The sequence below is a fragment of the Schistocerca cancellata genome, chromosome 4 (genome assembly GCF_023864275.1).
Source record: "Schistocerca cancellata isolate TAMUIC-IGC-003103 chromosome 4, iqSchCanc2.1, whole genome shotgun sequence".
NCBI classification, from domain to species: Eukaryota; Metazoa; Arthropoda; class Insecta; order Orthoptera; family Acrididae; genus Schistocerca; species Schistocerca cancellata.
This window is the reverse complement of record NC_064629.1, coordinates 880,239,967-880,264,294: the sequence shown is the minus strand read 5'-3', so window position 1 is coordinate 880,264,294 and position 24,328 is coordinate 880,239,967. Positions and strand designations below refer to the sequence as shown.

The window sequence follows — 24,328 nt, the reverse complement described above, 5'->3', positions numbered from 1 at the left end:
AGTGTAGCTGCAGGGTTGGAAGTAATTATTTTCTCATGACTGGACCATTCTCAAGTGATAACGGCATTTTGCATAGCCAAAATCACGAAATATGTAAAGACTGATTATCGTGCAGGAATCACTCATGGGTGGTATACAGGGTGTTACACGATGATGATGTTTTAAAAATTCAGAAGATGAAAGTTGGAATGTTTTGATATTATAGAAGGAAGTGAGAAATAAAGTTTTTACGTCCACCACTGAACTGTGCAAAATCCACACAAACTATCCTTGCGAGAAGTTACCAGGTCAGTCTCAACAAACATTTGGGCTGGAATTAATGGAGATCATGTTTTTGGACCATACATCTTACCATTTAATTTTACTGGTGCACAGTGTTTGAACTTCTTTGAGATTGCCTTGCCTGAACTTCTGGAGGACATACCCACACAATTGTGCGCTTGTTATAGCTTGATGGTGCTGCAGCACACTTCATTTGTCAAATCGGGGCATGTCTTACAGAAAGCTTCAGGCAGACAGTAATTGGAAGATGACGCCCATTCTTTGGCCTGTTCACTCCCCATGACCTTATCCCTCTTGACTTCTGCCTCTGGAGTTATGTAAATCCTATTGTGTACTAAATACCAGTACATCTACATCCAAATCTACATATACAGGGTGGCGCCCGAAATGTGTTACCATTTTGTTTTTTAATATAAACTTTATTCTCAGTACAATCTGAAAGGAACATATACTACAATGAAGAGCCGTCCATGGGGGTTTGTTCTAACTCAGCATGTCCACCATTTTGTTTTCTAACTTCCTTCAAACGAACACTGAAGTTAGTGATTACCCTATGGCACATGTCTTCCGTAATTTCACTGCAAGCTTGAAGAATAAGTCTTCTGGGCTCCATTAAATCACATGGATGTATCGGGAAAATTTTTGCCTTTAGGTACCCCCCCCCAAAGAAAAAAGTCACATGGATTGAGGTCTGGACTATTGGGGGGGGGGCAATTTTGTTCATCATTGAAGCAACCTGGAAACCTGAGTGAAATGATCCGATGCCGAAATGCTCGTGTAAAAACTCCAACACAGTGTTTGGAGTATGTGGCCTTGGTCTATCTTGCATGAACCAATGCGTGTTGAAGGGCTGTGGAATGAAGCTATTGCGAAGCATGCTCAAATAATGCTCCCTGTTCAGTTTCTTCAGAGAAAGGGTCCAATAAGTCCGTGACTGGAAATTGCTGCCCACGCTGTAATCCTCGGATCATACTGTTGTCGTTCATGAAGAACTTGTGGGTTTTCAGTGGTCCAAAACTGTACATTTTGTTTGTTAACCACACCGTCTAAATGAAAATGCGCCTCGTCTGAAAACCAAACGTTGTTGAGAGTTTCTTCCCTATCCTCCACCCACTGAGCAAACAGTAGTCTCTGCTGCTTGTGTTCTTCAGTGAGCTTCTGTGCACAGGTCATCTTTTATGGGTATATATGGAGGTCACTTTTAAGAATGCGTTGAACGGAGCGTCCGGATATTCCCAGTTGCACTGCTGCCTTTCTACACCATTTCCCGGGACTTCTCTGTACAGCAACTCGTATCGCTTCAATATTCTCCAGAGAACAAACAGGCTTAGACCGAGGTCGCTTCGCTTCCAATACTGTTCCTTCCTATACAAATTTATCATACAACCTGTGGATGGTCTTCTTGCAAGGGACCCATCGTGTGTTAAACTGTTCTCGAAAATGCCTCTGAGTCACAACAAGGCTTTTCGTTTCATGAAAAAGTAACACAATTGCTGATTGTTGCTGTGTCGTCAGTCTTCCATTGTCAGCCATTGCTGCTTACTAGTCTCCTAGCGGCAGTATCGTGAATTACATTTCATTTCGTAACTCGTTTGTTTTTTCCAAGATCTGCTGGTACTGCTGTAGAGATCCCAGCAGAATATCTAATGTGCGTCGTAAATTGTGAAAGAAACAATTGGTAACACAGTTCCTGCGCCACCCTGTATACTTCGCTCGCCACAAAGCTGTGTTTGGCGTAGGGCACAATTTGCGCCAAAGGCATATTGCGCCCCCCTCCCTCCCTTCTTTCCTCCCTCTGTTCCACTTGCGGATCGCACGAGGGAAAAACGACTGTCTGAATGTCTCAGTACGAGCTCTAATTTCCCTTATCTTTGAATGGTGATCATTGTGCGATTTGAAAGTTGGTGGTAATAATATATGTTCTACATCCTCGGCAAAGATCGGATTTTGGAATTTAGTGAGCAGCCCCTTCCGTTTAACGCATCGTCTATTTGCAAGTGTGTCTCACTTCAAACCTTCTATGAGGTTTGCAATGCTCTCATGATGGCTAAATGTACCAGTCACGAATCTTGCCGCTCTTCTTTGGACCTACTCAATCTCTTGACTCAGACCCAACTGGAAAGGGTCCTATACAGACGAAAAATACTCTAAGACTGGGCAAACTAACATTGTAAGCCATTTCCTTTGTTGAAGGACTACATTGCTTCAGGATTCTACCAGTAAACCGCAATCTACAGTTCGCCTTGCCTGTTACTTGTGTAATCTGATCATTCCGTTTGAGATCATTTCTAATAGTCACACCCAGATGCTTGACTGGTGTTACGGCTTCCAAAGACTGGGCACATATATACTTTGTACTCGTGCATTAATGGGGATTTTCGCCTTGTTATATGCAGTAGGTAACACTTACTAATATTGAGAGATAACTGCCAGTCATTACACCACGCGTTTATTTTTGCAAATCTTCATTCATTTGTTCACAACTTTCATGTGATACTACTTTCCTGTAGACTACAGCATCATTGGCAAACAGTCTAATGCCGCTGTAAATACCATCAACCAGATCGTTTATGTAAATCGTAAAAAGCAGCAGACCTATTATACTGCCCTGGGGCACACCTGAATTTAAGCTTGTTTTTGTTGAAGTCACCCCATTCAGGATGACATACTGCTTTCTGTCTGTCAGAAAACTTTCTATCCAACTGCATATGTCATCAGATAGACCGTAATCGCACAGTTTTTGGAGCAAGTGACAGTGCGGAACTGAGTCGAACACCTTTCAAAAGTCGAGAAATATGGCATCAACCAGGGAGCCGGTATTTAGAGCCTGTTGTATATCATGTACAAAGAGGTCCAGCTGTGTCTCGCATGACCACTGTTTCCTAAAACCATGCTGGTTTCTGCAGATGAGCTTCTCAGAGTCTAGAAAGGTCATCATGTCTGAACACAAAACATGTTCCATGATTCTACAACAAATCGATGCCAGTGAAATTGGCTGGTAATTATGTGCATCAGATTTTGTCCCCTCTTTATAGATTGCTGTGACCTGGCCTCCTTCCAGTCCCGTGGCCTTTCCATTGTTCCAATGATCTCTGATAGATGTTGGAAAAAACAATACCTGAGCTTGAGAGCATCTTTACAGCATTTAATACCATCAGAGTGGAGCACAGAATTTAAGACACTCAGACAAAACTTGGTTCCTCATTGCACATTATGTAACGAAGCTGATGGTCATTGCACTGAACATTTGCTCTACACTAGTGAAGCCAAATCTTCGGTTTATGCTATTCGATTTTACTCTTGACAGTGTAGATTTTGCAAACTACAGTATTCTGGTGTTTTGTTTAGCCTACCAAATTTGTAGAAAGGGTGTAATGTTGTAGAAACTTGATTTCTCATTTTCAGATATGGATTCCTTATGGGGAAAAAAGGGTTCTGAATTCTCCTTTACAACCTCCCAGATTCTTAACACACACATATTCTTCCATGAATAACTGTCTCTCTGTTCACCGTGTCACTCAGTTTATAATTTAGACTTCAAAAATCCAGGTATCACTCAAGAGTGGCACAAGGCCAAGGGAAAATTAATAAATTAAGGGATAGTACACCTACAGTGGTGTAATGATTTTTATTGTTTTCACAATATTCTGAAATTGTAACATAGTGTGAATACATTACTGGAAATGGTTAGTGCTTATATATCCCCTTTAGTGAAATTGTCAAAGTACATTGCAACTCCCCCCCCCCCCCCCCCTCCCCCACCTGATACTCAAGAAGAGGCAAGGTGGCAAAAATACGAAATTTGGCAGATTTGTGATCATACTATGTGTGTCCGAATTGCTATGAATGGCACCACATTTCAGTAGCTGCAGCAGTACACTGGAATGTTATTCATGTACACACTAATGCAGTATCATTCATTTATGCCTCGTTGGCAGTTGCTCATGGAAATTATCTTGTCTTAGGGGAAAAGATTTTTGAAAAAATTGGATCTGCAGTGTGTACAGGCACTGAGTTGAAGAAGGTATTAAAGTTGCTACAGAACATAACAATGTACTGTTGTTTGTTTCAAACCTGAAGTAGCCTACATAAAAAACAATTGTTGCTATTCCAACAGAATACACACAGTTCTGTATTTGTACATGAAACTACTAAACTGTGTTGTAAAGAATCCTGCAGGTATTTCCAAGCCCGAAAGGATACAAAGTGACTGGAGATTATAATGCTAGAAAGAGTAATGCATCGCCCTACTCACCGCCATGTCAAAAAAAAGTGCGCACGCACACACATGAAATAAAACTTCAGATTCCATCAGATGGAGCCCACGGAAATTGTCTTCCTATGAAAATGTTGTTAATTTACATCTGCAGCTGACCATGTAGGTGCAAAGAAATGTTATCAAGATATAGCTCATACTAAGTTTAGTCGAATTGGCTTAAGGATACCTCTGTAAGAACACGAAATCTTGTCAAAAGGTACATCTTTTTGTATTTACCTTGCCAAAATAAATTTGAACCTTTCAGCATTCCTCTGTTGAGAAGCTTTGGTCATTAACTGAGAGGAGAATCTCAGTGGTTTGAGGCATAAGGGTGGGATTGCTTCTTTTTTTAATTTTATTCACCCCTCTTACCAGATACAGTAACCTTGAAAAATATCCCCAGTGAAGATAGTTGTAGCTGCTTCTGACAGTTGGCTACATTTGGATTTCTGTGATAGGGTTTAGGTTAATGGACACCTGCTAGGGGTAAAGCTGCTGAGAGAGCGCTGTGCCACAGTCCTAAGTAATCAGAGGTGGCAAGTACCTTGGTAGAGTGAAGGGTGTCACTGCATTCAGAGGTAAGGAAACTGCACTCTTGGGGTATTAAAGTGCATATTGTTCGCAGAGAACCTCACAGCATTTTGGGTTGCAGAACCCAGGTGTGGCATATCTTAATTGCTGAATTAAGATATAAGCACTATATTCTTGGTTACCAAACCCTACTCGAAGAGGGTATACTGCAGCCTTTTCTATGAAGATGAGTGGTGTTTTGTACCCTGAAAAAGTGGACGATACTACTTAAAACATATCTCTAGACAACTTGAAGAATGTGATTTTGAGAAAAGATTTCCTAGTTTTGTATGATCATCCTTTCTAGTGATTTTCTTCTTCTTCTTTTTAATCAGATGTAACAGTTCTGGAGCCAATTTGTGGACAAGGAAGACATAATTCAAAGTTCACAGAATACTTCTATTATTTTATTTTCCATGTTCTGGTTTTAACAGTGTATTAATACTTTGGTTCTATTTCTGAGCCTATTGGTTAATGGTGTGTTAACTTGGTTGGCATACCTGAGAGATATGAAGGCACAACAGTACTCAAAGTACTGTTGAAATGCTCAATCCCAGGTCTTTGGATGCAAACAGAGCATGTATGCAACCTTTCTTAAAGGTCTTCCAGTGGTTCTATGTTGTGTATGGATTGTGGATATACGGTGTAGGACTCAACAATGCCATCACATATGTAAACATATTTGATTACCAGTGGTGGTGGTGTTATGGTGATAAAGAGCTGCTCCATAATGTCAGATGCTTATTCGGTATAGTGCTTCCCCCATGTATTTTAGCTGTCTCACCAGTTTGATCACAAATGAAAGATTATAGAAGATTTATTGAGTCTTCCAGATTTATGCCAAACTTTTGTTGGAGGAATTTCAACATGTTGTTTGTGCTGTGACCTAAAGGATAGGAACTTAGTTCTTCCTCATACCACACATCTTTAAAATGATAGAAGAGTAAGGTGCTGCCTTCCACTTGTGGATGTTCTCATGCAATTTAAAATGTCAGTTTTTTCCTTTGGGGTTGAGCATGTAGGCAGATCCACCTACCTTCCATGTCTTCAGCTTCTGCTAAGAAATTGTGAACGTGCTCAAAATTTTAGTACATAGTACGGTCTGTCTCGGACCGTAGCGGCCTCCCCACCTCCCCCAATATATATTGGGCTGCAGATCTGTGGTAGTAAAGAATCCGGATTGCAGTGTGTTAGATCCTGTAAGATTTATAAGAAGGAAGTGTTAATAATTTCTGGAACTAAGAATGGAATAGCTAATGCTAATGGTATATTTCTTATAAAAAATTCATGTGGTCATTAGAAAGTACCACATGATAGCCACTTTTACTCCAGCTACAAAATTTAGATTATTTGGTTCTGAAAGTGTCTTCAGGCTTTGGGAACTGAAATTATTTCAGATGACTTTATATTTTTCCTCCATGAACGGCATTTATTAATAATTGCTCTAGTAATTAACAGATTACTAAGGTGATAACTAAAAAAAAAAACAGCCCGGTAAAATGTTGTCCTACTGGAGAATAATTAAGACGCTGGACCCAAGTAGGCAAGAGACAACTATTGCAAATGTGTTCAGATTATAGTTGTCAAACGAAAGAGCTTTACTGTTAAGTGAAGACAGGAATACACCCTTCACAGTGCTAAAAACTGCCTATTGTAGTCATAGAACCATCTACAGTTGGCTGTAAATGTGCCACTGTAAAATACCAGAATTCCATTAGCAGCATCGATATTGTAACAGTGTTCATTCAGCATGACACCATTAAGATAATTTGACAAACTGTTATACATCATCAGAGGACAGGGAATGTTATAACTTGCTGACATAATAATTTTTATTTATGACATGTCTGCCATTTACATTTGATATACTCATAGTAATATAGATCCCTAGTGAAAAGATAAAAGTATGTACAATGTGTCACAGAACAAAAAAATACTTAAACATACTTATATAAGGAGATGTATGCTAATGTTTCTCATACAGAACTTAATGTGAAATGGCCCTCAAGGAAGTGAGATAATTTTAAAAAATCTTAAACATATTTTCATTTAAAGTGAGTACCAAACTTACCACATACATGCAACTGTAAATATACTGAGTTGTATAAGATAATTCTACAACCGTTACTCAGACCACATTACTTTACTGGAGATGTGCAGTTGTCATATTTTGTCTCACATACACTCCTGGAAACTGAAATAAGAACACCGTGAATTCATTGTCCCAGGAAGGGGAAACTTTATTGACACATTCCTGGGGTCAGATACATCACATGATCACACTGACAGAACCACAGGCACATAGACACAGGCAACAGAGCATGCACAATGTCGGCACTAGTACAGTGTATATCCACCTTTCGCAGCAATGCAGGCTGCTATTCTCCCATGGAGACGATCGTAGAGATGCTGGATGTAGTCCTGTGGAACGGCTTGCCATGCCATTTCCACCTGGCGCCTCAGTTGGACCAGCGTTCGTGCTGGACGTGCAGACCGCGTGAGACGACGCTTCATCCAGTCCCAAACATGCTCAATGGGGGACAGATCCGGAGATCTTGCTGGCCAGGGTAGTTGACTTACACCTTCTAGAGCACGTTGGGTGGCACGGGATACATGCGGACGTGCATTGTCCTGTTGGAACAGCAAGTTCCCTTGCCGGTCTAGGAATGGTAGAACGATGGGTTCGATGACGGTTTGGATGTACCGTGCACTATTCAGTGTCCCCTCGATGATCACCAGTGGTGTACGGCCAGTGTAGGAGATCGCTCCCCACACCATGATGCCGGGTGTTGGCCCTGTGTGCCTCGGTCGTATGCAGTCCTGATTGTGGCGCTCACCTGCACGGCGCCAAACACGCATACGACCATCATTGGCACCAAGGCAGAAGCGACTCTCATCGCTGAAGACGACACGTCTCCATTCGTCCCTCCATTCACGCCTGTCGCGACACCACTGGAGGCGGTCTGCACGATGTTGGGGCGTGAGCGGAAGACGGCCTAACGGTGTGCGGGACCGTAGCCCAGCTTCATGGAGACGGTTGCGAATGGTCCTCGCCGATACCCCAGGAGCAACAGTGTCCCTAATTTGCTGGGAAGTGGCGGTGCGGTCCCCTACGGCACTGCGTAGGATCCTACGGTCTTGGCGTGCATCCGTGCGTCGCTGCGGTCCGGTCCCAGGTCGACGGGCACGTGCACCTTCCGCCGACCACTGGCGACAACATCGATGTACTGTGGAGACCTCACGCCCCACGTGTTGAGCAATTCGGCGGTACGTCCACCCGGCCTCCCGCATGCCCACTATACGCCCTCGCTCAAAGTCCGTCAACTGCACATACGGTTCACGTCCACGCTGTCGTGGCATGCTACCAGTGTTAAAGACTGCGATGGAGCTCCGTATGCCACGGCAAACTGGCTGACACTGACGGCGGCGGTGCACAAATGCTGCGCAGCTAGCGCCATTCGACGGCCAACACCGCGGTTCCTGGTGTGTCCGCTGTGCCGTGCGTGTGATCATTGCTTGTACAGCCCTCTCGCAGTGTCCGGAGCAAGTATGGTGGGTCTGACACACCGGTGTCAATGTGTTCTTTTTTCCATTTCCAGGAGTGTATTTAGTGTTATTAGTAGTAAATACATAAATTGGTTCTCTAAGAAATTTGTCAGTAGAGTAAGAGTTGGCCACTAATACATCCTTTACGCTTCTCCTGAATTTTACTTTAGTTACTAATAAACTTTTTATGGTTGCTGGGAAGTTACTGAAAGTGTATGTTTCTGAATAGTGGTAATGGACACCTTTCTGGACCAAAGTCACAATAAATCTTCGTATGGCGTATTCTTACGCCATGTATTGATTTCATAAACTGAGATTTTGTTTGAAAGATTTGACTAATTTCAGTAGGTAATGAATCTGCTTATGCATTACATAAGACTTCGTACAGTAAATTTGGGTATGGGGGTTGCATGGGGTGGGGTTGGGGGGGGGGGGGAGAGGATTCACATAGAGAGAAAGATTTCTTTATTATTTCAACTCTCCATTTCCATTCAGCAGTGTTTATTTATTGAGCTTAGTTTCACATATTATCAATTAGACTTGAATGGCTCACATCTTATGTGAATTTTTTATCATCTTGACATTCTTCATGGTCTTACATTGTGGGAGCTACTGGTCCATGGAGGAAGCTGCTGCATAATGACACTTGATCCTCTATGTTCTTTTCACTAACGTTAGTATTTTGAGACTGCCATAATTTTTCCTTTTGAGAAATTTCCTTAAGAATTTATTATAGTAAATAAGAATCCTAATTCGACATCCGTGTGTGTGTGTGTGTGTGTGTGTGTGTGTGTGTGTGAGAGAGAGAGAGAGAGAGAGAGAGAGAGAGAGAGAGAGAGAGAGATATTGATCACATCACTCAAAAAATCCAATACAAAAATTGTATGAATTTGCTAGCCACAAAAATATTGTCATTGTTAATGTATTATATGAGGGTGTGCTGAAAAGTAATGCTTCCAAATTTTTGTGAAAACTCTCAAGAGTTTTTAAATGAAGCAAACATTATTAACATTCTACATTATTCATCGTGTGCACACATCTATTTCTCAACGTAGTCACCATCACGACTTCCCAACAAGACACCAGTTTATTGATACCGTCACTGTAGAATGTTTGACTTAATTGACAGAGCCACAATCTCACCTCTGCTTGCACTGCCTCATCACTATCAACATGAAACCCTTGAAGGAGTTTTCTTAAGCTTTAGAAATGGATGAAAATTGAAATCGGGTGGTGCCAAGTTGGAACTGTATGGAGGATGATCAATGACAGTGAACCCAAGGTGACAGATTGTTGCACATATCAGAGTGCTTGTGTGTGGTCTGGCAATGTCATGTTGAAGGGTGCTCCAGGTGGGAACAAACTCTTTTAATTCATGCTTTCAGTTTTCTGGGGGATTACAGCATGCTGTTTCACACACTCTGATATAGTTACACTACAAATGGCCATGTTACATGCTATGATTTAGAGCCATATAGCAGAAGACGGCTGCAAATATGTTGACATGAAGAATAAAGATCTAGACTGTTAATAATGTTCGCTTCATTTAAAAAGCTTTGAGTTTTCTCGTAAATGTGAAGACATTACTTTTCAGACCTTGTACTACTGTGTGTCCACCTTCGTAACGCAGCGGTAGCATTACCACCTACGACGCAAGTGGGCCCGGGTTCGATTTCCGACAGGGGACTTGGTGGTGTGTGTCCATCATTTTCATCATGATTGAAATGCAAGTTGCTGAAGTGGCGTCAACTTAAAAGGCTTGCAATATGGCGGTCGAACCCCGAAGGGAATATCCCGACCAATAAATGCCATACGATCATTTCATTTCAGACTGTGTTATATGTAAGAGTAACCAGTAGCACTCAGTATTTATTTGTTTATGGATAATTCTAAATGTACCTAACTTTTCCATTTCAGACATGGGGTTGTTCGGCCACTGTCCAGAGAGAGACCCGTTTTATACTGTTGTGTGTGAACAGTGTAAGGCACTGGTGAAACCTCAAGGCCTGCGGAGCCATATGGGTGAGAATTTGAATTTATTTAAATATTACTGAAAATAACACCATACAACTCTAAAGTCATTCTGTCATGTCATGTCCTTTACAATGGAGGGGTTTCTCCTTTGCAACTGAAACTTAATGCGTTAGTCAATAATATGTTACAAATGGGAAAATTGTGCTTCGCATATGGTGGGGGCACGGGCAGGCATTTTGGGTAATCCATTTTTCTGATTGGTGTCACTGTTCAGGCGTATGGAATTTTTTGCTCAACTGCATTCTTAAGTGTGTGTGTGTGTGTGTGTGTGTGTGTGTGTGTGTGTGTGTGTGTTAAGTTATCCAAATTGACAATAGTTTCTGTGTAGTTTCAGTACATTTTCTAGAACTTTCATTTTTCTGAACATTGTACATGAAACTTCATTTAGCCTTAGAAAGTCTGCTTTAATGATCAAGAACTGCGGTGTTACCGATAATGTCCCACACAAAAAACCAAGTTTTGATTGTGAAGGCACGTAAAGCTGAATCCTCTCTACATTGCCAGAAACCAATGTTTCATTGATCTGTGTATTTTTGGTACTTTTATGAAACATTATTGAGGTTTTTGTTTGATGCATGCCTATCCTCTTCACATTTTTCAGACTTACTTTACAAAATATCTTCAAGCTCTATTTCACTTCTGTCATTGCACTTCCATTTTCTAGCATACTATCACCTTACAATTATCATAAATAAAGCACTTCAAAGTAATTACATTTTTCACAACAATCCTCACATTCACTGGGTGAAAGACAAAGATTGACTGACAAGGCCTCTTAAAAACAAATTAAGGCTGGATAGGATCATGGTGGTAGAAAGTATAGTAACCAAATGAAAATTCCGCCATGTCAAGTGAGTTGTTTGGAATGCAAAGGCTGAGACAGATATAAAAGATGGACAGAATAAAACTAGTCCAGGAAATGTGTAGAAGACCAGTGTGGAATTGACCCTTGTTAATGAACAGGAGAACTGTCCATTACAGAAAATGCTGGAAACTGTGATGTCAATGCACGTGTCAGTGCAAGTGCACCTCCTGCATTCTCTCTTCTGAGTACTCAGCTGTGTCATTACATTTGGCTGAGAGAGAGGAGTAGACATGTTTAGTGACCAATAAAGTACATCACAAAATGGTGCTAATGACAAAATGGCTCGTGTTCGTGTCGGGGAAAAGCACCATTTTTGGAAAACATGCAGAACTGTTTGTACAAGAGTTTGACTAGAAGTTTTTTACTAAAACCTCCAGCAAAGTCTACAATGCAAAAATTAATAGCAAAATGGTGTGAAATGGACTCTGTAGCAAATAGAAACTGCAACTACCTGAATAGAGTTTGAACACCAGGTAGCATTGCTCTAGTGAATGAAAGCCTGGAATACAGTTTGAAAAAGTTTCAGTGCCATTTATATCTGCATGTGGGAATTCAGATATAACTGTGTCAAAATATTATCGAAAGGTCCTGCATCTGTATCCTTACAGAATTACTGTTGTGCATGTGTTAATCCTTGCAGAATTACTGTTGTGCATGTGTTAAAGTGTCTAGACAAACTTTCTCATCTTGACATCTGCTAGTGGTTTCTGAGTGAAGTGGAATTAGGATTTTCAGAGCTTCAGGTTCTTATTTCCTCATCTGAGGCATGTTTCAGTCTGTCAGGGTAAGTGAACCTACAGAAGATTGACCATTATGTATCAGAAAATTCCTATCAGTACCTTGAAGAGCTGTTGTATAATCTCAAGGTTGGGGCTAGAGTGCACACAGTATTGGCAGCTCGTCCATTGGGTGCTGATGTTGCCAATTGGCTGATGATGGTCACTGATGTTAGTTGTAGCCAGTTGTTTGGTAGTATATGGTAGCCAATGAAAATAGCTGAATGTAATAATTTCTTTTGGCAGAAGATACTAAGTGATTACAAGTGTTTCTGATATAGCGAGCACCAGACTAACTTTTACTGATCTGGTTATTATGCTTTTTATGATTGGTTACTGATTTTCACATTTCTTTAGTGACTGGAAGAAAACTGGACTTGCTGACAGACTGACTTGTAGTGAAGCCCGAGGGCTCGATTAGATTGTAATATGACAGTTAAGCTGTAAGTTGCCAAAGCCAACAAATGTGAATGGAAGAAAGCTAAAAGCGCTCTAGCATAGCTCGAGGGCTGGCTTAGCTTGGAATGTGATAATTCGCTTGAGAGTTGGCCAAATCCAGGAATCTCAACATGAAACTATGATTGCCATAGTAGAGTGATATTTATCATGACCCAAGATTTACATTCATCATTGCAGTAGCTTCCATTTTATGTGTTATTTCCAATTTTGCTGAAAATACTGACAGTGTGACTGAATTCTAATCTAATAGAACAAAATATTGGTTAGCTTTCTTTACGAACGATGGGCCATTATGAACAAAGCATTTGGATAGGCTACTGACGACTGAATGTAAGTTCACCATATTCATCTGCCATTGTTCAGCACACATATTATTACCAACAGTGTCAAGCAACGTAACAACGAGACACTGTAAGAGCACTTTTACCCAAGATCAGTGTTTGGTGCACGATGCCGTGTCTGTATCATGACTCAATTGTGTCACCAAACTGTTAACGCTAACAGGTATGTCCAGAGACTCTTTAATCCTTATGTGTATCAGCTCACAGAAGATGAACAGCTGTAAGCATGTTTGCAACAATATGGATTAACAACATGCACTGGCTGTGACACACTCTTACGATGGATGCATGTGAAGTTCTCCCCCCCCCTCCCCCCTCCCCCCTCCCCCTCTCCCCCTCCTCCCCCTCTCCCCCCTCTCCCCCCTCTCCCCTCTCCCCCCTCTCCCCCCTCTCCCCCCTCTCCCCCCTCTCCCCCTCTCCCCCCTCTCCCCCCTCTCCCCCCTCTCCCCCCTCTCCCCCCTCTCCCCCCTCTCCCCCCTCTCCCCCCTCTCCCCCCTCTCCCCCCTCTCCCCCCTCTCCCCCCTCTCCCCCCTCTCCCCCCTCTCCCCCCTCTCCCCCCTCTCCCCCCTCTCCCCCCTCTCCCCCCTCTCCCCCCTCTCCCCCCCTCTCCCCCCTCTCCCCCCCTCTCCCCCCCTCTCCCCCCCTCTCCCCCCCTCTCCCCCCCTCTCCCCCCCTCTCCCCCCTCTCCCCCCCTCTCCCCCCCTCTCCCCCCCTCTCCCCCCCTCTCCCCCCCTCTCCCCCCCTCTCCCCCCCTCTCCCCCCCTCTCCCCCCCTCTCCCCCCCTCTCCCCCCCTCTCCCCCCCTCTCCCTAAAACTTTGTGATGTTGATTATAGTCGCTAACAAACTTGAAAATAGAGTTAATTTACAATAAATGTAGGTAATACATAGCCTACTGCTTTTGAACGGGAAAACTGAATGTGTATGAAGGCTCTGTGGAATTTTCGTACTGTGAGCAGTACCATTGCAATGTTACACTTTACTATTTTAATCTTAAAGGCTTCTTAACTGGGCTGCTGGTTAAAATCACACAATTAACCTGCTGGAGCAAAATTTTACAGCCAGTAGCAGCATTTTGTATTGGTGGTGGTAGTAATAATTGGTGTTGTTGTATATCTGAAACAAATGAACATTTGTGAGAAACAGGACTCCATCTTCTGTATTCTAAGTATTTGTGTAGAATTTTAGAGCAAAGTTTGATCTTAGTGTAGTAAAAGAATTTAAAACAAAATTTAATGTTTAGCAAGTTTTGCATTTCAAGACCTCTGTATTAGAGAAAATCATGTTTTCATTATGGTCCACATAGGTCATTCAGACTCCCCATGTTAGCAGAACCTTGCAGACTATTAGCAAGTTACTTTTAAATGAAGATTTTCTAAGCTTATTACACTGTAACAATATGTGAATCTTTAACTGTAACAACACATCCAAAAGTTCTAACAAAACCAAGATAGCTTTCGTTAGGTAGATCATAGGAAGTATTGAAACACCCTATTTACCGGGCCCGACAGTAAGAATAGATAGCTACTAGAATTCCAGGTGGACAAATTTGGAGAATGTACTCATTTGTTAAATTCAGACTCTGGGTGCAGAGTTGGTACAGCATGTGAAGGTTCTGCATTGTGAAAGAAGACAAACAGAGTTCTTGATGGTAAGTACTTTAAGCAGAGTGGGATTTCTCCTCCATAGAAATTGTCATGAAGATCTGGGCGACATACACGAAGTAGTTGTGAATAATGATGTTGCTCTTTCAGGAGACACACAATCGAAATCTTCATGTTTGATATAAAAATAGGAATGAAGTGAATTGATACCGTAGTAAAATGCTGAAATTATTCAATGAATACTGATAGCGCTTACATGGTCTATCTTATTTGAATTTTCCATGGTTTCTGTCAGGGTGGCACTATGTAGAGGATCGTGGTCAGCTTCGCTCTCCACCCTTGTCAATCCTGTGAAAGAACTGTTGGTAACATAGCTCACAGTGGGACATTAAAACCTCCTAATTTCTGGACAACTAGTACAGATCAATATGTTTGTGACTAATAAAATGTAACCTGTTCGTCATATCACTTAATTTTCTGTTACATGAGTGTAGAAGCTAACTTAATTTGCTGTCCAGTCTCCAGCAGGTGACATTCATCATCAAGTGATGTACTACTGATTATACATATATGATTGTAGTGGTGTCTCCAGTTTATAGGAGGAAGTGTATGCCTTGATGCTGACTTTGATAGTAGCATTTTGGTTTTATGGTCAAATCAGTTTCCTAGTATGATTATCGAACTATTTAGTTAAATTATTTATATGTAGTTTATTAAAATTTCAGTGATTAGTTTTGTGAAGAATATCTACTAATTCTTTCTTAAAGAGTTTGTATATAGTAGCGTATTAAGTTATTTGTTACACTGTGAAATGCTATACTTTGAATGCTCTGTATTCCAGAAATATGGCACAGACCAAGGCCTCCAGATGCTCCAGTGCCAACACCAGAACCGGTCGAGAAAGTTCTGGCAAACAGATTGCCCTCCACAAGCAAAACAGGAGCTGGAAATAAATCGGGGGCTGGAAATGTAAAATTGAAGGTGAAGAAACCTTCCCAGCCCACAGTTTCAACAGGTCATCCCCCTTCCGCAGCAGCGGCGGCCGCGGCGCCCGCGCCCCCCACCCCCGCCCCTCCTCTGGGGGCGGTGCCGGTGACGCTGACGCTGACAGTGCCGGTCTCGGTCCCTGTGCAGGTCCCAGTGCCGGCTCACGCGGCCGCCGCCTTGGCAAACGACCCCGACCTGGGGCCACCCGTAGCTTCAGTAGCTCCAGGGCCAGACGCAGTTCTGGAAACCATTCCCGTTGTAATAGAGCCTGCAAAAGCACCCGTACGGACTCACTCACCCCCCATTCGGCAGTCTCAGCAGAAGAAAAGACCTCGAGTATCAAGGGATCGAGAGTACGATCCAGACAAGCATTGCGGTGTGTGGAATCCAGAGACAGGAAGACCATGCACTCGCTCCCTTACGTGCAAGTCTCATTCCCTGTCGATGCGGCGCGCAGTGGCGGGCCGCAGCCAAAACTTCGACAGACTGCTGGCAGAACACAGGTCTGCCAAAGAAGCTTTAGGGCGAAAGGGAAAGGGTGCAGGAGCATCCCTTGCACCCTCCGCCGCAGTCCGAGGCTCAGTGCAAGGGCGGTCTCCAGCTCGGCATCGGAGTCAGTCACAGGTCAGTATTAAAGTTATTTTTTTCCTTACGTTTTTTGTTTAATTGTGCAGCCCGGAGGTGCACTAGATGTTTTTACTAAAATTGTGTGGCACAGATTTTCTTGAGTCTTCATTTGCACTAGTAAGAATTAGAGTAGGGGAATATCCTTGAATGTAGTGTATGATTATAATGGTTTTCCTGCACATTGTTTTTATTGTTTGAATAATTTTGGATATTAGTTGAGGTTTGAGAAGTCGGAGTGATTTGTTAGGCTTTCTGTATTTCAGTACCTACAGTTCTGTGTTACATTAGTTGACTTGTGTGATGTAAACAGTCGTGTACAGGCTCTAAATGAAGTACCCCCGTTGTCTAGTTACTTAGTTACCTTCTGCTTATGCAAGTTGTAATGTTCAGTCTTCATTTTAGCATGTTATTGCATGGAACAATATTAATCTGTAAAATTGTTCTGGATTCTTTTTATTTTTATTTTATGTTTTTTAAGGGAATAGATTGTACCTGAAGAGCATTGTGTGATTTGTAATATGTAGGAACCTAAGAGAAAAATAGCTAAATTATTGTATATGGAAGGAGGGCAGGGGTCTGAGTGACAGAAAAAAGACAAACATTCATTGAAGCTTTGCTGACGGGGCGCACTATCTGTGTTGTTGACTACTGAGAGACGTTAACAGAAATGTTCCACCAGCCAGTGCATCCAGTTCTAAAGAATATGTCAGTGCACACAACTACAACTTACGTTCAACAACTTTGCAATTGACAGTTTGCTGTTGCTGGTATAAGGGGGGGATGGTTGTATTATGAGCTTGCAGCAAGCTGCACTTGACAAGGCTTTGCATGCACATACGAAACAGTGTGTGAGCACATAGCATTCGAGTAAACTAAAACTGCCTGGCTCCAGCCGCATGGCTCAATGAAACATCAACCATAGAGTGATTTTAATCGGAGTATGGTACATTTATCAAAGCTTTTTGAAATAATAAAGCACACCTTACCAAAGATGACACTGAATGGGATTTTGTTTCACCATAACAATGTGCATGCTTGAGAAACCTCATGAGAAGTCCCAAATCCATGTGATTCTCTCCGTCCCCTACCCAAAAAAATAAAGAAGAAACTATCACTGTGAATTGTCTCGAGTATCCAGTGGTGTTGTATGAGCAACTTCCCTTCAGAAAGTTGTTCTCTGTATGAATAAATGATTTGATGGGCAGGGTCAGCAGCAATCTGCGGTTGTTTGCTGGTGATGCCATGGTGTATGGTAAGGTGTCGAAGTTGAGTGACTGTAGGTGGATACAAGATGACTTAGACAAGATTTCTAGTTCGTGTTATGAATGGCAGCTAGCCGTAAATGTGGAAAAATATAAGTTAATGTGGATGAGTAGGAAGATCAAACCCGTAATGTTCGGATACAGTATTACTAGCATCCCACGTGATAGTGTCAAGTCATTTAAATATCTGGGCGTAAAGTTGCAAAGCAATACGAGGTGGATTGAGCTTGTGAGAACTGTGGTAGATTATCATACAGTTCACATTTTCCTTCAAATGACTAACTTTTTTTTCCAAAGTACAAGAAGTTGTTGTCGTCGTCGTCGTCGTCGTCGTCGTCTTCTTCTTCTTCTTCTTCTTCTTCTTCTTCTTCTTTAGTCCTGAGACTGGTTTGATGCAGCTCTCCATGCTACTCTATCCTATGCAGGCTTCATCTCCCAGTACTTACTACAACCTACATCCTTCTGAATCTGCTTAGTGTATTCATCTCTTGGTCTTCGTCTACGATTTTTACCCTCCACGCTGCCCTCCAATGCTAAATTTGTGATCCCTTGATGCCTCAGAACATGTCCTACCAACCGGTCCCTTCTTCTTGTCAAGTTCACGGTGGAAAGACGCTTTTTTTTCTCAAAAACTGAGCTTAAGCATACGCCAGTAAATTAGTTAGGGGTATAAGAAAGCTCATACCTAGGTGTGTAAAATATATCTGTGTAGGTGGTCATTATATGTAAAAGTTAATAAAAAAACCTCTAGTGCTTCAAATCTGTTTTCTTTTTACCATTGATTTATAATTAGGTGTAGCATTGTTGGGCACACTTTTCTGAACTGCTTTGGGATATTTATAGCTATGGGTGTCTAGTTTTGTGATACATGTGAATTTATGAAGTTTTTTTATTTTATTTCCATGTGCGTAACACATTTAAAGTCTTCTCTCGTCATATAGCACAATAATTTCTGTAACTGTTTGTAATTTCTGAAGTGGTTTAAATGTTTTGCAGTTTTTGACACACTATGTGGTAAGGTGCATGAAGTTGCATGCACTGCATTTTGCAAAATGTACTTTGAAAACATGTACACAGATTCATGTACAGTGATGTGTCACAGCAAAATATAACCAGCTCTTGTGTGGCTCAACACATCACATATTTGGAATAGTGGTGGCAGCGTTGTTTTTTTACTGATAAATTAATTTACATCACTTTTTGGAAAAAACTTTTATATGGTCCAATTTACTGTGCAGCTTAGGAGGTTCTGTTTCATGAGACAGTCTCTCAATTTTTATCTGTAACCTCAGCAAAATGCAAGATGAAGGTACCAGCTTCAGAAAGAAGCAGCAGCAGATGTTATGGTCCTGTGGAAGTAGATTTTGTAAAAAGTACTGACACTTTTACCTATGACAGCATCTTTGTTTGAATATCTTTGTGTCTTCAGTCTTGGTGGAAATTGGATTCCATTTCTGTAAAATTTTCCGGTTTCTCAGATTGTTAGATTCTAATTCTTTTCACATTGTATGTCACTGGGACATAGCCTACTGTAATTGCGACATATTTTGGCACGATTGCAGCATGTTAGTCATTGCTAATATATTGCATGCTTAGAACTTCCATTAATCACCAGTTTTGAGGATTAGTAGTGCCTACATATGTTGAGGGTTACAAAGGCTTTTAGTGTCAGTATTAATTGCATTTAAATGTATATGTGTTTTGTTTGATTGTAAGTATGTATTTTTTTCATTCTCACATAAATATATTCATTATTTGTTATCAGTAATGTCACTAATTTACTAGGCTGTAAAATTACTCAACTTTCATTGAGCCTTTGGTTTCTTGTTAGTACATGGTGTCCGCATGACTGGATGATGGTATGATACAGGTTTTTGTGAAATTATACATGGAAAAACATTGTAAATGATAGATACAGCCTCTTATCTTTTGTTTCTCTAATATGTTTGGTTCCTAGTTTCCAGTTAGAAAGTTTGTTTGTAGCAGTTAGATTTTTTATGAGATAAAACCCTGGAAGATTTTGGAAAGAAATGAAAATTCTTGGCTATCAGAAAATGCATCTTCACATTTTTTGCAAAGCACTATTGTCCAAATTGTATACACTTTAGTACTATATCAAATTGGTGAATGATCCAAGATATGATCTACATCTTCATCTACATAGGTACTCCGCAAGCCATGGTGCATGGCTGAGGGTACCCAGTACCACTAAATTTCCTTTCCTGTTCCATTTGCAAATAAAGTGAGGGGAAGAACAGCTGTCTGTATGCCTCCATACAAACCTTAAATTCTTGTATGTTCGTGGTCCTTACATGCAATGTATGTTGGCGGCAGTAGAATCGTTCGGCAGTTAGCTTCAAATGTCGGTTCTCTAAATTTCCTCAGCAGTATGCAAGAACAGGTCGCATCAGTGTCCTGTATGTGATTTCCTTTACAGGTGAACCACTGTTCCCTAAAATTCTCCCAATAAACAGAGGTCAGCCATTCCAAGAGCAGAAATTTTTACAAGATTTTCGCAAGAAAAATTAAAGGTTACTCCCTGCAAAATCTGACTTTCAGGAAATGAGATGGAAAACTTGCACTCAACATCCAAGAAAACTGTGAAGAACTGGCACTGTACTTTTCCAACCACCTCAACTGCCCAAACCAACCGAACATTTCCAACACCTATTCCCAGAGCACACAAAACCTGATGCAGAACCACCAACACAAGAAGAAATCCATCGCCACATCAAAAAACTCAAGAACGGAAAGGCATCATGAGAAGATGGACTCGTCGTAGAATTACTGAAAAATCTGGGGACACGATCACTTCAGGAAATCGCACAGATCATCCAAGAAATCTGACAAAGTGAAAAACTGCCAGACGACTAGAAATGTGCTCTCATCTACCCACGTCACAAAAAAGGAAACAAATCTAACATAAATAACTACAAAGGAATCTCCCTCCTCCCCGTCCCTTACAAAATACTCTCTGCCTGTCCCCTACAACGTGCACAAGAACAGCTCGAGCCCCTAATTGGTGAATACCAGACAGGGTATAGACAACACAGATCATGGACTGAACAAATTTTCAACCTACAATCCACATTAAAACCTAGAAAGCCTACGACTTCATTGATTGACAGTCTGTCTTTAATATACTTGAAGAAAGCAATCTTGACCCAAAAGCACGATGACTCATCCAACAAACCCTAACCAACAAAACTTCCAAAGTGAAGTTCAGTGGAGAAATCTCCCAACCTTTCCTCATCAAAACTGGTGACGGACTCTCCCCACTACTCTTCAACATCGGTCATAAAAGAATGGGAAAAGGTAGTGAAAAAGAAAAACAGCTGGAGACCCATCATGCAAGGAAAAAACAGGATAACATAAATAATTTCACATGTTTAGTCTTCGCTGACGATCTCGTGATCCTCTTGGAGGATGAACAAACAGCAATTCATCAGATCGAAGTACTCAAAGAATGTGCTGGTAAAGTCGGGCTCCAGATCTCTTTGATAAAAACTGAATTTATGGCCACAAAACATATCAAAACAGAAAATATCATCACAGATTATGGCACAATAAATGTATTCAATCACTTCAAATACTTCTGTGAAATCATCGAACCCTCAGGAAAAGAAATAGTAGCCCAAAAAGCACATGAATTCAAAATGTGAAAAGCATACGGGAAAATTGCAAACAGCTAAAACAAAAGGTGCATGAATATCAAAACAAAAATTCGACACTATGCGACTGTCATCAAACCCAAAACACTGTATGCAAGCGAGACCTTAGACCTCAATTACGAAGGGCATCTAGACAACATCAAAAAAGTTGACAGGAAAATCATTTGCAAAATTCTGGGACCAAAGGTCACAGACAAAGGATATCGGCTACATTCAAACACGACAACAGAAAAATATTCCAACATTGAAACAGACTTCCACAAACGATGACTGAAGTTCTATGGACACAAAATGAGACTGGATGACAACAGATTAACAAAGAAAATTCTAATGTACTCACAGAAGCTAAAAACAACACCAGTCTGGATCAAACAAGTTCAAACTGATCTCAAAAATGCCAGCATCACATCCACAGAATCACAGATCAAAAAATCTTCAGACAGGAGAGCTACTGCTGGGAAGTTGCACCAGAAGAAAAACCCAAAAGATCTATAGGAAAATGCACGGAAGAAAGTCAAGCTAAACATAGCGAGAGGATGAAACAATTCTGGAAGGGCAAGAAAAATAGCAACCACAGATTGTAGTTAGCTTTGTGTGGTCCTCTATGGGTCTAAACAATTTAAATTGATGACGACGACGACGATTTGATAGGTTTAAATAGTAACTAGATAAGCTAATTTTGCAATCTGTGGGTCAAATTGTTAAAGCTATGGTTTGTCATTAGTGTATAGTGTTAAAGGTGAATTTTGCGTAGGCTACTAATCTTCTAGAAATAAAGACTCCTGTGCAATATTTTAGGTGGCTGCTGGTCTAATCTAGAGTACAATAAATATGCTGTGGATACAGTGACCGTCCTCTTTAGTCAGTCTTCAAACTTGATACATGTATTCTTTCTTTATGCTTGTTGCTGTGCACCCGAACTAATGTTTTTCTTGAGAAGGTGTTTGTCTAATTTTATTGGATCAAGAAGAGGCAATGGCCATGTGAGGAAATAATCAAAGAATGCTAAACACATCGGCTCAAAATACACACTCCAACAGACTCTGGAAATCAAACCAAAGGCATGGTTGTTAATGATTGGACAGTGTGTCAAACACTGACATTTGAGACCCACCCACTACATCTTGTATTGTAGAATGTTGTAACAATAGATTAAAGTAGTTGATATTGTGCAGCTCTTGTTAAAGTGACAATGTGTGAGAAACTAAACTAATAACTTTGAGTCAAAAATCATCAAATTCATAGCACCAGCCTATATCTGGCATTTTGTAAATGAATTTGGGTGCTGGACACACAAATCAATCACTTTTACAAAGCTGTCAAAATATGAGTCTTTCATTTTTGTACAGGACACCATAAAACCATTAGTTACTGCCCTCTTTTGGTGTTCGGGACTCATTTTCTGTGACATCTCAATGATGATGATGATGATGATGATGATGATGATGATGATGATTTCACCCTCCTTATCTTCAAACACCCCTACTTAACAGTTTGTGATTAAGATGCAAATTTAGTTGTAAATTATTACACATATATTTTAATTTTACATTTGCTGTCAAAATTTTGTCTGAAGTGTGTTGCTTAGGTGCTGGTGTTTGATGTGTAATGAGTCATATGCTTATATACACTCAGTAGTCAGCTTCAGGATAAATAGATGTAACTTTTGAGTCTGCCAGTTTATCAATTAATTACCTGCCTCTAGGCTTTCTGCTAAATTTGATTTTGGAATTCTATAGTAATTTTTGAAGATAGCCGGTTTTCAGGTTAATAATTTTAACTATAGAAGCAGTGATTTTAGTACCGCTTGTCTCCTTGCTGTGTGCTCCACCACTTAACAATGATACTGCATTATAGCTTTCAGATTTGGTTTTTATAAAAAGTAAACCTTCCATTATTTATTTTGCAGAATGCAGTACCCAGTTCGGCTGGCAACCAGTTAAACACGTCTCTTCCCATAAGAAGCGAAGGAAACGTCGTACTAGGTGAAATGCGACTGAATCATGTGGTTGCTCCTTCAGTACAGGCCATCCAAAATGTAATTACCCCAACACCAGAAACTGCAGAGAGCATTTTACGGACCCAGTCTACAACTACCTCAAAGTACCCACTTATTGCAACTCTTGCAAGGTTCACCCCAACAGTTACTGTGAAAGCGCAAGAAGACAATGTTGTTGCATATTCTCGAAAAGCTGAGGATGGCTCGTGGGTGACAACAGTTGCACCAAAGCCTGTTGCAGTAAGTACTTTCTTCCTTCTCCAGTCTATGGATTTTTTTTTTCGCGGAAAGTTATGCTGAAGATAATAGCTGGTATGGACAAATTGTGTGATTGCTTTCACTAAACCAGTACATTATTGTGCACATATATGAGCTGTTAAATTTAGACAGTTGTTTGAACTGAAGCAGGTACACGAATCATCAAGTTAAAGTTTTGGGAAAAATTAGTATCTGTAACATTGTTTGGAACAGATTAAAATTAATAACGGATTACACATGCTGTGATGCAGAATTGGTGCAGTGATCTGACGGAAAGGTTGGGACTTCTGAAAATTCACAATCCTTTAATCCAGTAGGGAGTAGAGTGATCGAAAAAAAAAGTGTGAATTTATCTTGTAGAGTGGAAATCAATAACGGGCTAAGTGTCAAAAAGACAGATTCTGAGTTGTTTAGTTTATTATTATTATTATTATTGTTTTGACAAAAACATTTGAATGCAAAAAACCTCAAAAATATTTTTTATTTATTGACTGTAATAAGTCACACAATTGTTGCAAAATTTTTCTAAGATCCCTTCCATTAGATCAATGAAAATCAATATTTTAATCTGAAAAATGCAGTGTGTGCTAAATGCCATATAGGTATCAACAAAAATGAGGTAGGTGCCAATGAAAGAAATCACAAGCATTCATCCCTTTTGTTAATAATAAGCACTTTACAGATGCACTGTCCTGTGAATAAATTGTTTTTAATCCTTCTTTTAATTCTATAGAGCACAAAGGAATTTTTATTGATTAACTGTTCAGAAAATTTTCTTTTACCTACTTTCA

General features: G+C 40.7%; 1 protein-coding gene across 2 annotated transcripts in view; it reads left to right on the top strand.

Moving 5' to 3' along the window:
• Positions 1 to 24,328, top strand: part of LOC126185034 (mucin-5AC-like) — a 190,803-nt gene that overhangs the window by 44,531 nt on the left and 121,944 nt on the right. For both annotated transcript variants that reach the window (XM_049927775.1, XM_049927774.1), the window contains exons 3-5: positions 10,574 to 10,678; positions 15,575 to 16,344; positions 23,190 to 23,519. In XM_049927775.1, coding sequence (XP_049783732.1) covers positions 10,574 to 10,678; positions 15,575 to 16,344; positions 23,190 to 23,519 — 1,205 coding nt within the window. The remainder of the gene's footprint in view (positions 1 to 10,573; positions 10,679 to 15,574; positions 16,345 to 23,189; positions 23,520 to 24,328) is intronic.